At 38.9% G+C, this 16,830-nt stretch overlaps 1 protein-coding gene across 1 annotated transcript; it reads left to right on the top strand.

Annotated features, from left to right (window-relative positions):
- The first annotated feature begins 5,457 nt into the window (after positions 1-5,457).
- Positions 5,458-6,753, top strand: LOC5576718. Its single transcript, XM_001656174.2, has 3 exons — positions 5,458-5,874; positions 5,934-6,341; positions 6,403-6,753. Exons 1-3 carry the CDS (start codon positions 5,662-5,664, stop codon positions 6,532-6,534), a joined length of 753 nt encoding a protein of 250 aa, XP_001656224.1. The 5' UTR covers positions 5,458-5,661; the 3' UTR covers positions 6,535-6,753.
- The last annotated feature ends 10,077 nt before the right edge of the window (positions 6,754-16,830 follow it).

Raw genomic sequence — 16,830 nt, 5'->3', positions numbered from 1 at the left:
CTGATGGAAGCATTTGGAGAGAGAGCTCGGGATCTTTCTTTGCATTCCGGGTCTTGCAGGGCAATGGACGTGGGTAAGATTTTTGAATGCGGAAATCAGAATTAAAACGGCAGGAAAAACTTGCTTTGAAGAAAACCTTTATGGCGAAGTGAATGTCAGGTGTCGGTAACTCTACCTATGGTCAATTAGCTTATTGTGACTTCCAGCTTAATAACATTCCTCAAGCAAATATATGGTTTGGCTGACGAAGTTGATGACCTCGAGTAAATAACAGAGTTTGCAGTAGAAGATTTGGATTATTGAAAATGAAAAAAAAAAATGCTGATTCTTTGTACCGGGTAAGGAGAGATCAGTTGACTGAGGTGACAAAAGTTGGCTTGTTTCCATTTAAGATCAGCTTATCTTGAATCTCAGAACATACCTGGACAAGAAAGCAGCATGAAACATCAAACACGCAAGAGGTAGATTAATACGTTGGAAGAGCGTCCATCAAACTGAATATCAAAATTTTGCTAATCGCATAATGATCGTTGGTAAAATGGCTGATACTTTTTCAATTTCTTGTTTAAGCGAAAAAATGCTACTCTCGACGGTAGTCAGACTAAACTTAAAACTATGTTTCCATAGTATTTAGATTCGAGCGCAATTTTTTCCATGAAATGTCAGTTCGACCAAATATCATATGCTTTCTGTTGCAACTAAACCTTTTCGACCAAATGTCCATTCGACGACATGTCCGTTCGACCAAATGTACTTTCGACCAAACGTCATTCGACTAAATGTCATTCGACCAAATGTCTTTCGACCAAATGTCATAGATTCATTATTTAGACTCGAGCACTATTCTTTCCACGAAATGTCGGTTCGACCAAATATTAATTGCTTTCTGTTCCAACTAAACCTTTTCGACCAAATGTCCATTCGACGAAATGTCCGTTCGACCAAATGTACTTTCGACCAAACGTCATTCGACTAAATGTCATTCGACCAAATGTCTTTCGACCAAATGTCATAGATTCATCTCCAAGGGTGGCGAAGTATTTAACAAATCTGTCGAAGCAGAATTGCAGTCTCTTGGTCAGAGCGTTGACAGGCCACTGCCGACACAACTATCACATGGCAAATATTCAGCGTGCTGACTCATTTGTGTGTGATAGTTGTGACTCCGATTATGGAACTTCGTATCACCTGATATGTAACTGTCCAGTTTTTTCGCAAATGCGATTCCAATTACTTGGTAAACATTTATTAAGTGAAACCGAATTCAGAAGCCTGAATCTTCAAGACATTCTGTTATTCGTAACCCGCTGTGGTAATGAGCTATAGGCTCTCTTTGCGCTCATGCGTTTTGCAGTGTCCTTTTTAGGGCGCTGTTCGAACCCATTGTGGTATGGAACTACATGCTCTCATTTCGCTAATGCGATCTTCCCTCTTCAAGGGACCCCATTCCTATTTCCTCCCATCTTTCCCTTCCCTTTCCTTTCCCATCGGCGATGGCACAAATCTCCCAACTGGTGGGGAACGTGCCTTTGGAGCCGGCCTTCTGATACCTGATTGGTGCGGGGGTGAATCTTTCTTGACCGCAGTTTCTTCTGGAGCCCATAGTATGCACGAATTCCTCTGATGATGCTCCTCCGTATTTCCCGACTAACATTGTTGTCAGCCGTCAACAAGGATCCGAGCTAGACGAACTCGTCCACCACCTCGAAGGTATCCCCGTCTATCGTAACACTGCTTCCTAGGCGGGCCCTGTCGCGCTCAGTTCCGCCAACCAGCATGTACTTTGTTTTCGACGCATTCACCATTAGCCCGACTCTTGTTGCTTCGCGTTTCAGGCGGGTGAACAAATCTGCCACCGTTTCAAATTTTCTCCCAATAATATCCATGTCGTCCGTGAAGCAAACAAATTGTCCGGATCTCGTGAAAATCGTGCCTCGAATGTTAAGTCCGGCTCTCCGCATGACACCTTCAAGCGCAATATTGAACAACAGGCACCAAAGTCCGTCGCCCTGTCGTAGTCCCCGCCGGAACTCGAAAGAACTGGAGTGTTCGCCCGAGATCTTCACGCAGTTTTGCACACCGTCCATCGTTGCTCTGATCAATCTTGTGAGCTTCCCAGGGAAGCTGTTCTCGTTCATGATTTTCCATAGCTCTACGCGGTCGATACTATCGTATGCCGCCTTGAAATCGATGAACAAATGGTGCGTAGGGACCTGGTACTCACGGCATTTCTGGAGGATTTGCCGCACGGAAAAGATCTGGTCCGTTGTCGAGCGGCCGTCGATGAAACCTGCTTGATAACTTCCCACGAACTCGTTTGCTATAGGTGATAGACGACGGAAGAGAATCTGAGATAGCACTTTGTAGGCGGCGTTTAGGATGGTGATTGCACGATAATTTTCACACTCCAGTTTGTCGCCCTTTTTGTAGATAGGGCATATAACGCCTTGCTTCCATCCGCTGGTATCCGACAACGCTTTCGGCAGCGTCGTTAATGGCTGCTTTGACTGTCATCCAGCAGTCCTCAAGAGGTGCCCTATCGTGCTCGCCATCATCCGGCCACGCTGCCTCAAGATGCTGCGCGTACGCATTGGCGACATCCGGTTGTTTCAGCCGCTCGAATCTTCTATGATGATCTTGACGTCGTGGCTTGGGCAGCGGTCGTACTCGCGTTCGAGCTGCGCGTAAAATGCGTCCTTGTCATCATCAGTGCTTCCGGAGTGTGGGCTATGCACGTTGATTATGCTGAAGTTAAAGAATCGGCCTTTGATTCTTAACTAGCACATTCGTTAATTGCCGATCACGCGCCTTTTCATATCACCCATCACTATGAAAGCTGTTCCCAGCTCGCGTGTGTTGCCGCAGCTTTGGTAGATGGTATGATTACCTCTAAACGTTCGCACCAATGCTCCTGTTCAGTACACCTCCTGCAGCGCTACGATGTCGAAACCGCGGGTCTTCAGTACATCGGAGAGTATGCGAGTACTTCCAATGAAGTTGAGAGATTTGCAGTTCCACGTTCTGAGTTTCAAATCGCTAGTCCATTTTCGTCGCTGTGGTCTTTGCCGATTGTTCCGGTCCGTATTCTCTCGTTGACGTTCCTGTGCTGTGGATTCTAAAAGGCTTATGGCCTCTTTAACAGGAATGCTAGGGAATAAAGATTTGACATCAAAAGAAATCAAAACTTCATCGTCAACTATTTTTAGATTTTCAATTACTTCTGTAAAATGTTTGGAATTTTTAACTGTTTTACTATGAAACTTTTTTTTTAAATTTTGGAATTTCTGGACTAAATACTGTTCAATCTTATGGGTGGGTGATCCAATAGCTGAAACAATCTCACGCATTTCATTACCAGGTTTATGAACTTTAGGAAGTCCTTTAATTCTTGGTAATGAAGGGTTAGATTCCTTTACAACATTACCCGAAACCGTTTTTGCTTTTTTTGATGCTTTGTCAATACTTCTTACCATTCCTGAAAGAGGATCTGTTCTTTGTATACGGTAAGGTCCATATTGAATTTTATTCAACATAATAACGGAAATGGTATTCGAGTGTGATAATGTTATGTTTGGGAGCCGTAGCGGTAAACATGCAGCGTGAGACATGGATCTTTCCGGCTAAATCTAATTGTTGGTCCCCTTAATGCTCTTGTAAATTGGAATGAAAAACCATGAAATATTAACAGTCGTACTATATATGAGTTTATGAACAGCTGAATTTGATTCCCTTATGCCCTCGTGTCTAGAATGGCCATACTTACAAAAAAAAATCCAGGGTTCCATTCCAGAGTTCCATATCTTTCATGTAAAGCTAAAAGAACGGAAATCGGTCCAAAAATTGATTTTCGAGAGCATTTCAAAGTCATGGGTCATATTTGTCACTTAATGCAAAATGTGTAACTTTTCCTTAATGCATTAGGAAGGTCAAGAGGGTTCTGAAGAGAATTATGGAAGGATTCTGATGAGAATTCTGAGAAGATTTTGATGAAAATTCTTATGAGGAACTTAACAAAACTATGAAGAGAATCTTGGGAGAATTTTGATGAGAATCCAACGAGCAAGCTGCAAAAATCTTATGTGACTCCTGCGAGGAATCCAATGAGAATGCTGAGCGGATACTGATGAGAATTGTTTGAGGATTCTAAGACATCCCTGATAGAATTAATCGGAAACATTATTGAAAACCCACCCCTTCTTTGAGGACTTTCAATTGAATTAAAATTTTGAATATAAATTATTGGAACTTTGTTACTAAACCTGAGTTCCAGAACTACGATTGAATGTATCCAAAGTACTCAAATTTAACTTTCGATATTTTTACCTTACCGTGATGAAAATTTCCATCAAGTCTTAATTTATGTGGCAATTCATATTTTGTTAATATCATGAATTAGAATTCAGGCACATGGTAAATACGGGGGCTACTAAAAAAAAAAACCTTTTTTCGTCCATAATATACAAACTTTAGCTCTAAAAGTTTTAATTTGTGAAACAGTTCTATTTGATGTTTCACATTATGGCTGTTTTCTTGTGATAAAAATCGGTCTCAACTGGACTTAAAATGGTTATCTGCATTCAAAATAACCAGATAGGCTTCCGATGGTTATTTTTTGTCGAGTATATATGATTTTATATTACAGAGTATGGAAATCAACATTTGATTTGGGTTAGTTCTCCGGGATCGCATACTAAGGCTTCCGGCCTCCTGTATTTGAACATGTCAAAAAGCCAAGTGATCATAGAGGTTCAAAAATTATCCACTTGAGCTCGCAATACTTGACTTCTACATAAATATATTCCAAATATATTGAAATTTTACCATTGAATTGAAGGACACTACATTTCCAATCGTTACACCGGATTGAACACCGATATCTGAATTTTGGTTGATGCACTTAGAGGTGCAACTAATACCTTACACAAAAATGATTAAATTTTGAGAATTGATCAATTAAGTCGAAGGATATGACCAAAAAAGTGCAACCAAGTCGTAAACATCTGTTAAGGGTTGATTATAACGATACAAAATACCAAGCGTCTCCATACGCCAACTCAATTATAAATCACTAATCCATCAAAACATACTTTGAAAAGTGTAAATGTTTCTTTCCAGATGCAAACTGCTTATCTGCACCATCTTATGACAATGCTGTCACTAGCAACATAACAGAAACATACTAGAGTTGGTTAAAGCAGAAGAAAATAAAATCTCCTACGTGACAGAAATCCTTAAACCCAGTTTCCCTTAGACGTCTCGGCGTTAATTTACCTACCCATTACGAGCAGAGTTTCGGGGCACATGTACGTATTTTGCTCTTCCTCCCACCTTCGATTGAGAAACGGTTGCATCGCAATACACTTGACGAAACCAATCCACGGCAACGATGACAACGGCGCCAAATTTTACCTTCGGTGTGAGCTCGTGCGCAGGCTTAGCTAACTCAACAGAAGCAACAGCAAGTGCGTATGGTGGTTACTACATCCGATTCGAGTGTGGCCGAACTTTTCCGAATCTGTCTCCGAGTCCTACCCCGATTCCACTACCGGAAGGTCGTATATAAAGTGTTGTGATTAAATTATCCACCATCAAAGCATCATTTACATCCATCGTGAGCACATCGAGCCCGTGAGCTGAGCAAGTTTAGAACGTGTCGTCGAGATGGCATTCAAAATTATGATTTTGTCGGCCGCCCTCGTTGGGCTGGCTGTGGCTAATCCAGCTAGTCAACCCGCTTTCTGGAAGGGAACCCCCATGGATGGAATGGTCGAGGAGATGCGGTCCATGTGCAGCTCGGACAACGACTCCGGTGCCTGTTTGAAGTACAAGATCATGAACTTCCTGGACACCGTCTTCAAAAAGGATAACTTCCAGGTAAGATATTGAGTGTTTCCAGGTTTTTGCTCAAATATTTAATCGATTATCTCTTGCAGCTTACCGATGACGTCGAAGTGCACGGAAACGGATATACTGGACTGGGAGCTCGCAGCAACAATGGGGTTTTGGACAACGTCGAACAGTACCTGAAGAGCCACGATGTCACTTTCAAGCTGCCAGTTGCCGATGCTAAGGTCACCGTTTCGCCACGCAACATTGACAACGAAGAACTGAGCCTGACCGTCAGCTTCCCAAAGACTTCTGGACGTAGCGCTGTTGAAGCCCGCAAGTCCAAGCTGAAGAAGATCGTCATCCCAATCATGGTGTTCGTTCTCCTGAAGGCCATGACTCTGATCCCAATGGCTCTCGGTATCTTGGGACTGAAGGCCTGGAACTCCCTGCAGCTGTCCTTCTTCTCATTCATCGTCTCGGTCGGTCTGGCCATCTTCCAGCTGTGCAAGAAGGTAACTTTCAGTGTGATTCCAACCTTGTTATTGTAAGCTAAACCTCCATTTTATCACCCAGCTCGCCGTTGACAACCACCACCCACACATCGCCGCCCATGGCCCATGGGATGCTGGCCGATCGTTATCCGCTGCTGTTCCATCCGTGCCTGAATTCGTTGGACAGGATCTGGCCTACAATGCCTACGCCTAAGAGACAATCAGCGCATCAGCAGGAGAATCGAAATCAATAAGACTCAATGGCATTGCTCGGTTGCGAGCAGTGCCGGTAGCGACACCAAAAGTGTAGTGCGTGTAGTATCGAATTAATTTATTTATTTATTAACTCTTCACGCAAAATGAAGAATGCTTTGTTGATACGAATTTGTTGAAGTGCAATAAATCTACGAACGAATGTAAAGTGGCTTTGAAATGTTGACCGATGTTTGATCAGTTGGAAAGAAAGCTATGGGATTGAAAATAATTCTAATCATATCTCAGCTTTTGATATTGACTCTCGCATGACAGGGAAGTCTTAGGCACAACAGATCGAACGTTCATACGAAATATTTATACAATTATGCACACCGTTCATTGTCTCAAAGACTGATTACTTCAAGCGTCTGCTAGAATAAGGGCGTAAGTAACATGATCGATTTCTCTTCATCGATCCTCTCTTCTGTGAATAAGGGTGACAAAACTCATGTTTGTCAGTATGTTTTTACCTCAGGATGCAAGATAGCATCGCTGACAAGTGGTGTGACATGAAAACATACAGACAAACTTGTATCTTGTCACCTTTATTTACAGAAGGATCGATGAATACAAATCGATCATGCGACTTACGCTCTTATTTTAGCATATGCTTGAGCTATGAGTTTCCCGGGAAAGCTGTCACTATTCTACATGGCTCCATGTGGTCCATACTACCATAAGCAGCCTACAAGACTCAGTCTTTGATAGAACTTCAGCGCTTTTTGAGTGGGTCTAAAGCAGCTGAACTTCATTTACTCACATTCCGCCGATTGGAGGCGACGTTGTTTCTCCCGGAACAGAGTCCGCTGTTTACGCTTCTATCGATCTTTTTGAACAAGGAGGAAATCTGTAACACTAAGAAGAGAACTCAGATAGAGTGAAGCTGCTGCACCACCGATGACCCATGAGAGCCAGCCCATGCACTTGCATGTGGTGTATCTCTCCCCGAATCCATCTCACGGCATTACTTCTGGGAGGAGTCACATCTTAAGGTTCTGGTTTAAGGTTCTGCCGAATACCTTACTGCAGATTTTTTTTTTTTTATTTTGAATTTATTTATTAGTATCATACCAAACAGTACATTAATTTCTAATATCTAGGTGTTCTGTGTTATTAAATTTAACATTTATTAACATTTTGTTAACAACATATTACATTTCATTTGCCGTAGCAGTTCAGATTTTTTACAGGTGAGTTGATTTCACCTGCTTATAAGAGAAAAAAATGCTTTGAATATACTTAACCTAAACATATAACGCATTAATCGTGGCAATAGAAGATTGTAACTATTTTTGCAATGTTTCAACATTGGATATTCTATGTAACTTATTAGTACTATACCAAGGAGGAAGCTTCAGAATCATTTTCAAAATTTTATTTTGAATTCTCTGCAGAGCTTTCTTCCTGGTATTACAATAGCTAGTCCATATTGGTACAGCATACAACATGGCTGGCCTGAAAATTTGTTTGAATATGAAAAGCTTGTTTTTAAGAAAAAGTTTGAATTTTCTATTAATAAAGGAATAGAGACATTTTACATATTTATTACATTTGGTTTGAATGCCCTCAATGTGATTTTTGAAAGTTAAATTCTTATCTAGCATGAGGCCTAGATACTTATCTTCATCTGACCAATTTATTGGAACCCCTCTCAACGTGACAACACGTCTACTTGAAGGTTTCAAATAAAGAGCTTTTGGTTTATGTGGGAATATTATTAGTTGAGTTTAAGAATCTTCAATTTTTGCAAGTATGAAGAAAAAATATCCAAACTTTTTTGCAATCGACTACAGATGACACGCAGGCTTCGTTCTTTGGCGGAGAGGCCTGTGTCATCCGCAAACAAAGATTTTTGACATCCCTGAGGTAATTCAGGTAAGTCAGATGTGAAAATGCTTTGGGGAACACCAGATCTTACAGGAAGTCTTTCAGATCTGGAGTTCTGATAATTACCCTGAAGTGTACGATTTGACAGATAACTTTGAATTATTCTAACAATGTATGTTGGAAAATTAAAGTTTTTTAATTTTACAATCAAACCTTCATGCCAAACACTGTCGAATGCTTTTTCTATGTCTAGAAGATCAAGACCAGTAGAATAGCCTTCAGATTTGTTGGAACGGATCAAATTTGTTATACGTAAAAGTTGATGAGTGGTCGAATGTCCATGGCGGAATCCGAACTGTTCATTGGCAAAAATTGAATTTTCGTTGATGTGGGCTATCATTCTGTTCAAAATGACCTTTTCAAAAAGTTTATTGATGGAGGAAAGCAAACTGATTGGACGATAGCTAGAAGCTTCTGCAGGATTTTTGTCTGGTTTTTAAATTGGAACAACCTTAGCATTTTTACATTTGTCAGGAAAAAATGCTTATTGAAAACATTTGTTGAATATATCAACTAAAAATGATAAGCTACTTTCTGGAAGTTTCTTGATGAGGATGTAGAAAACTCCATCATCGCCAGGAGCTTTCATATTTTTGATTTTTTTTTATAATAGTTCTCACTTCTTCCAAATCAGTCTCACAGGCATTTTCGAAAACGTTCTCTTGATTGAGAATATTTTCGAAGTCCTGAGTAACTTGATTTTCAATTGGACTAGTAAGTCCTAAATTAAAATTGTGCGCACTTTCAAACTGCATAGCAAGTTTTTGAGCTTTTTCGCAATTAGTTAGTAATAATTTGTTTTCCAATGCCGGTATTGGCTTCTGAGGATTTTCAAAATTTTAGATAATTTCCAAAAGGGCTTAGAGCCAGGTTCCAATTGAGAAATCTTATTTTCAAAGATTGTACCCCATTTGGCATACAGTCGTTTGGCATAAAGTCATTTGGCATAATGGTCGTTTGGCATAATGGTCATTTTGTATAATGTCCATTTGGCATAATGATTGACTTAAAATAAATATCAGTATTTTTTAAGCTTTCACCGAGATCAACACCACCGAGCCCATAGCAAAAAATTTTGGTAGGTTCTTAACAAGCATTGTGTTCGTTCAGAGATTTTCTAAGCTGTGATTTTAAAATTTGTGTTGACATTAGTAAGCATTACTAAATAAAACTCGTGATTGGTCTCTACATTTTAAAACATGGAGTTTCATTGAGCTTGTTCCGATATTTGAAAACAGTAAATTGGCAAAGAAAGATTGCAGTTATTCATCAAGGGAACGCTCATAGAATATTTCGCTACAGATCAAGCTTCGTCCCAGTTTGGACGTCACACTCGATGAAAATTACTAGATAAAATAATGTTTTTTTTTGTAAAATATCAAAAGCTTTAAGCTTAAGATCTATCAATCTATTATCGAGAGAAGGGAAAATTTGTGAATGAAATAATATTTTTGCCAGCATATCTCGGAAGGAGATCACGCGTTTGCCCCAAAAAAGTATATGTTGAATATTGGCAGGTTCTAAAGTAATTATCATTCTAACAACGCATCTGGCAGAAATTGATAAAACAGCAAAATATAAAAATGGTTAACATTTAGCTTTAATAAATAATAAAATTCAAAACAGTATAAATATAACGAACAGCCTATTTTTGAAAGAAGGCAACATTTATAATTACACCAATAGAAAAACTTTTCAGAGATAGTCGGGAAAACGAGATATTCGGGTAACTGGCATTCGGGGAACTGGCGTTCGGGGAACCGACATTCGGGCAAAAGTAGCACAACCCATCGAAGTAACTGCAGTAATGGATTTCTCTTTTCGCTGATAATTTGAGCGGATAAATATTATCGATTGCGCCCTTTTGTCAGTTGGAAACAACGAACAGCCTATGCATAAAAGAAGGAGAAATTTATTGAAATTTTAAATCAACAGTTTTCATATCTATAATTATGGTAACATCATATTTAGAAAAAAATAGAACAATTTAAAGAAGGGTGAATTTGTACTAAATATATAAAAATGTTCAGTGCAGAGATTTGTTCCTAAAGCGAAACTCGAAAGAAGAGATAATATTTGAAAGAAGGGTAATTCTGGATAAATAACAAAATACTATTGGCAATAATTTTTCTAATAGTTTATTCAAGAGCGAATGGTTTTGTATCAATTGACTCCCAAACAAGCCTGACGTCATCAGAAAGATTCAATAGAAACGTAAAAACGAAAAATTGAGAAATTCTTGGTTCCAGACTCATTATGCCAAACGACTATTATGCCACACGACCACCCAGACAACCAAAATTTACGTATAACGGAATCACTTGGAGGCTTTGTATGTGCAAAATTTCACTTATAAGATGTCGCGAAAAGGCCTTCTACGCACATAAGTGGAAGCGATATGCGTGCATATATTATGTGATGAATAATAGCATACAATGCGAGTGTATAAATTTTCTACCGAAATAACCTGTGATCTTATGCGACTTAACTTATGATAACAAATGTTGATATGACAGCTGCTACGGATTGTTTCGACTTACTTTCTACGAGTGAACGGGACGAAACAAAATTTACAGTTGAACTCAGAAAAGCAGTGTTTTATGCGAGGAAACTCATCAATCTGACGAGTTCATCAACGGTATTTTGCGGGTTTGATGTAATTTGTATGAATTAACGAGTTGTAACGTGAACTTTCATGCGGTTTCTGGTTGTCTGGGCATAATGCCAAACGACTATTGTGCCAAACGACTTTATGCCAAATGACCACCATTTTCAAAATTTTTGTTTCTTAATTGTGCAAAACGTTTCTTGATTTCTTTCTTCAAATTCTGCCATTGAATTTCATAGCAGGATCACGAGTGCGTTGAAATTGCCTTCACCTCACGTTTTTAAGACGGATCAAGAGTTTAAGATTATCGTCTATAATCACGGATTCAAATTTTACTTCACATTTTGGAATTGTAATGCTCCTGGCTTCAACAATGGAATTTGTTAAAGTTTCAAGAGCATTGTCAATATCAAGTTTTGTTTGTAAAGAAATGTTAACATCAAGATTAGAGTCAATATATGTTTCGTATATTCCAGTCAGCTTGTAAATAATTGAAAGAGGAGCTGATAGAATTGAGAATCACTCCATGGGATAGTTGAAAGGTAACAGGGACATGATCAAAATCAACATCAGCATGAGTAATCGGTTGGCTACAAAGATGACTAGAGTCGGTTAAGACCAAGTCAATCGTAGAAGGATTTCTAGAAGAGGAAAAACATGTAGGGCTATCAGGGTATTGAATTGAGAAATATCCTGAAGAGCACTCATCAAATGAAATTCTGCCGTTGGAATTACTTTGACAATTATTCCAAGACCGATGTTTGGCATTAAAGTCACCAATGACAATTTGTCTTATTGCGAGTCAATTTTCGCAAGTCAATTTGGAGCAAATTAACTTGCTGTCCAGAGCATTGAAAAGGCAAATAGGCAGCTATGAAGGTATATTTACCAAGCTGTGTTTCAACTGCAACACCTAAAGTTTCAAAAACTTTAGTTTCAAATGACGAAAACAGTTGAAGTTTTATACGCCTATGAATGATGATTGCATTTCTTCCACATGCCCCATCAAGTCGATCATTAATATACAACAAAAAGTTAGGATCTCTTTTGAGTTTAGATCCAGGTTCAAATACGTTTCAGTAATAACTGCTATATGCACGTTATTAGCTGAAAGAATATCAAACAGCTCGACCTCTTTATCATTCAGAGAACGAGCATTCCAATTTAAAATATTTAAATTATTATTTGGATCCATTAGAAAAACGTAATCCAATAACAATTTGATTTGTAAATTTTACACCAACTTGGACTGCTTCAGTCATAGTGGTGGCTTTGAACATTGCCTCAATCATTAGATTCAATTGTTCAGTTAGAAAATTAAAATCAGAGGCAGACATATCACTTGAAGTGGGCACATTTGATGATTTCCCATTAGAATTTTCGGTTGACGAAGAGGCGGAGTAGATGTTACCTGTGGCGGTAGGTGGTTTTTTTTTCCATTTGATTTGAAACAAGTAGAATGGGTACTCATAGTACGATGGGAGGAGTTCAAATTACCAGCTACGATATCTGCAAAGGATTTACCGTGGGTAGACGCATTCGAAATTGAAAGATTCGAACGGCTACCCGAAGGATTAAAATTAGTTTGTGAATGAGCATGATTATGATTTTCCTGATGGGTATGATTCCTAATCAAGCGATCGTTAACTGAAGAATGAGTATTGTTTGATACTCTACCAGGTAAATTCTGGAAACGACCGTTATCGTAACGGATATTATTTTTCACCTGGCACGAGCCTCAATGACTCTCCTTCGCAAAGGGCAATCCCAAAAATTGGACTTATGATTGTTTCCGCATTTTGAGCATATAAACTTGGTGGTATCTTCCTTCACTGGACAGGCTTTTTAGCGTGAGAAGAACTTCCGCAAATCATGCATTAAGCATCCATGCGACAATTTTTTGTACCATGACCCAACTTTTGGCACCGACGGCACTGAGATGGGTTCTGGTAATTTCCTCCAGGTTTCTGGAAATGTTCCCATGTCACACGGACATTGAACATAAATTTTGCTTTCTAAAGCTTTAATATTATTCAGTTCTTTTTTGTTAAAGTGAACTAAATAATATTCTTGAGACAGCCCTCTCCCAACAATGCCAGATTGAGGTTTCTTTTTCATAATGATTACTTGAACTGAGGAAAATCCAAGTAAATCATTTATTCCATTTTTGATCTCTTCAGGTGACTTATAGTCACTTTAGAGAGCAATGTTTGCGATTATTTATCGATACACTCCTTACCACCACATTAAGGAAGGACCTTCCAAGTTCATATACCGTGCTGCTTCGAAAATTGCATGACGCTTCAAAAACCAGTTACTCGTCTTTTTAACGGTGCTTTTGCATAAATTCCATTTATTTTTTCGTTTGAAATCCATAATTAAAATTTCTTCTGTGTGCTGCATTCAAAAAATTCGACGAAATAATATTTTTGGGCGAGCTAAGGCCGGTGTCCGGAGTTCGAAGCGTCCGGGTAATTAGAATCAACACGGTATATTCACATACTAAAAAATGTTCTTCAAATTCCGAGATGATAAATTACAGCAAATCTTAACAGATAACCACTTGTTAAGATCCTGCATCGCAATCAAATTCCATTTAGCTGGTTTTATAGTCCTTCTAACACTAAACCGAATAGCGCCTTTGACATTTTTACTAGCACAGCCTTTTCTCTAGCTCAATCATAATGTCGGAAGTAGTGCACTTATTGTTCATAAGATGTTCTATACAGCGCACTACTTCCGACATTGCGTTTAACGTACAGAGAGGACAATGCTAGTAAAAAAGCGGAAGGTGCTATTCAGTTAAGTGTCAGATCGACTATACAATCTGTTGCACCTATTCATAAAATTTATGTTCATATCATTTAAATCACTCAATGCTGAATGAAATTCTTTCTTTTGAAACCCACTGGGGTAGTACAACAAGTGTGTTAATAACTGTTTCATTTGCCATCTTCATCCATCAACTTTCAGTTTCACTTTTCTTGATTTCAGTAGTGTCCATAAAGCAACGATTTCATTTCCGGCCATTTAAATTACGCCCACAACAACGCATCCGTGTCATTCGGATTTCATACTGGCACAGACATATCGGTTACTTCAATCTTCATGTTTCCACATTCCAAATTCTTGACAACTTAGTTCATCATTTAAGCCTTCCCTCATTTCGAATTGAGCTATAAATTCGACCGTTCAGCTAATAAGCACATGAATTTTAATTGTCTGGTCGCCAAAGCTGAGACATTGTTATCCAAAAATTTCTGAAAACAAATCAGAGCTCGATAACTTTCTACGCACAGAAACTGAACATCGTTGCACGTCTAAAATCGAACCTCCAATTAGCGGACGGTGCGACGACGACGATGGGAGGAAAAGTTAAACCACCACCCACCAAAACAAACCATCAATAAATGAATCGCCTACCGCTGCTGGGAAGCACTATAGCCTTTCTGGTACACTTTCCCTACGATGAGTTCCGTAAAATTCGAGCTCCACCGTATCAGATTTTTTTTCAATCTTGTAGAAGGCCACTCGAGAGTATCTGAAATCATATCTAGATGCGTTCGTCATTATTTTGCAATAACTGAAAAATGTTGTGTAATGATTCAAGAGTACGCAATGAAAGAGATATGAGCTCATATGGTAAAGTGCTACCAAGATTTGAGTGCAAAGACTGTTTCGGAAGATTGAGAATAAGATTGATACCCATACGAGCATAATCAATTGAACTCTATCAAGATTTGAGTACAGCGGCTGTTTAAACTTATCCAATAAATTCTTTGAACACAGGTCCTCAGATATACAAGCTCCATGAACAATACTTAGTCTTGTTCTATACTCGTTAAAATTTTTCCACCAAATTTTCAATTCAGTGACTGTGTAAGGTTGTTCAAGAACTTCTTTATGTATATCCCTTCAGAATCAGGGACTTTACATAAAATACCTGCAGGCCTCACTACCAGTCAAGTGTTGAAGATTTACACAAATATTCATTATTCATTCATGATTTATCTAAAATAGTTCTGAGGTGTTTCCGAAAAAAAAAGATTCACTTTTTGCCTTCCATATAACCAAAACTTTTGCATTCCTTTTTCTGGGCTAAGTTTTGCAAGGACATGTTTTTTAATAAAGGTTCAGTGAACCATGTTATGATTTTTAAATTCATCTTAAACGATTCAATGAGTTTCAAATTTTACCAAAACTATTTTGTGAAAGTCTACATTAAATATTTCGTAGCACTTAAACTCGTTATTGATGAGCCCAGCTATGTCTCACTCCACAGCCTGTCTGACAATATTGCATTTTAATATGGCACATGCAACGATTGCAAATGCTACCGATACGTTACCCTCTTTTGTTTTTGGCAGACATTTAGGCCGTCATTAAACGACCAAACGGATACGTCCGGCTGATTGCTCAAATTTATGTCCACACACTCATAAACGTCAGCCCCAGTTTCGGCTCATTAAAAAAGTACGTGAACTTGCGACCAACTGACTGCAGCAGGATTTCCGTGTGTTACGTAACGGAGGATCACGGCACGATATGCCCAACCCAAACAAACCACAGCTATTCCCTGAGGCATTCCAAACATTTTTGTTGAAAGTTTCTTCACACCCCACGACGAAACCCACGGGAGAAAGTGATTCTTGCAAATGCGGTCGAAATTCTTCTGTACCATAAGTACGCACCGCCGAGTCCAGTACACCACATAACGCAAGTTATATCCAATGTTCAATACAATGCGTGGGTGAGGCAGGACGAGACAAGACATGGTCACCTGTAGAATACTAATTAGTCTAATGAAATGGAACAGTGCTGTTCGTTCGCCAGCTGAGTTGCCGAAGATCACCCACACAAATACGCATACTAAGGCAGTTATGGCATACTAAGGCAGTTGGGTCCAGTAAGCAGGTGAAAGATAGATACCCATTGACGTTGAACTACGGGAGGTTTGTTTGCACTGAAGCGGTCAAAAATGTTTCATGAATATTTCAAACTATGAATACTTCACTCTTGTTTTCTTCTTCTGCTTCTTCATGACATTAGAGCCTGCTTCTAGGTTCAGTGTTCTAAGAGAGTTTTCATAGTTATTTACTGAGAGCATACCCAAGTTGCCATTTCAGCTTGATCAGATTAAAAAAAACATTAATTTCATCACAATAAGTAGATGAAAAAACCGAATTTAGTACTTTACCATTTAATTCCACTAGAGTTTGTATCCAAACTCTAGTGGAATTAAATGGTAAAGTACTAAATTCGGTTTTTTCATCTACTTATAGGTATTCCACTAAACAGCTCGAAGATTTATTTTCATCACAATGTTCTTATAAAAGATTTTAATCATTCGTATGCTCTTCAGGGACCCACATAGTAGTAGCGGTAAATGCGCAGCTATTCTGCAAGACAACACTAAGAATCATGGTTTCGAATCCCGCCGGTCGATTGACTTTCTGGGTTGGAAATTTTCTCGATAGCCCAGGCCATAGAAGTATCATCGTGCTTGCCATTTGATTAACGCGATACTAAAAAGCCATCTTCACGCTATTACCTACAATTGCAGTCGGTGAAACCTACATGGGATATTTTCATATTGGACCATTAAAAATTCTTTACAATCATTATCCTATCTTTTCGAATTTCTGTACGTTTTACATTCTATCAACTTGATTTTTGTCTATTGAGTTTTCTCCACCATTTGAAATATCTACCTTTCGACAGTCGAATATTTATAACGAGAGCACTCGCGCATTTTACTCT

This window comes from Aedes aegypti, chromosome 1, assembly GCF_002204515.2.
Source record: "Aedes aegypti strain LVP_AGWG chromosome 1, AaegL5.0 Primary Assembly, whole genome shotgun sequence".
Lineage (NCBI taxonomy): Eukaryota > Metazoa > Arthropoda > Insecta > Diptera > Culicidae > Aedes > Aedes aegypti.
Note: the sequence above shows the minus strand (reverse complement) of the source record. Positions and strands in the feature narration are given on the sequence as shown.

Excerpts from the sequence above, each read along its gene's own strand:
- LOC5576718 (XM_001656174.2), top strand. The coding sequence starts at position 5,662 with ATGGCATTCAAAATTATGATTTTGTCGGCCGCCCTCGTTGGGCTGGCT. Across the intron at positions 5,875-5,933 it reads TCAAAAAGGATAACTTCCAG|CTTACCGATGACGTCGAAGT; the intron begins GTAAGATATTGA and ends TATCTCTTGCAG. Across the intron at positions 6,342-6,402 it reads TCTTCCAGCTGTGCAAGAAG|CTCGCCGTTGACAACCACCA; the intron begins GTAACTTTCAGT and ends TTTATCACCCAG.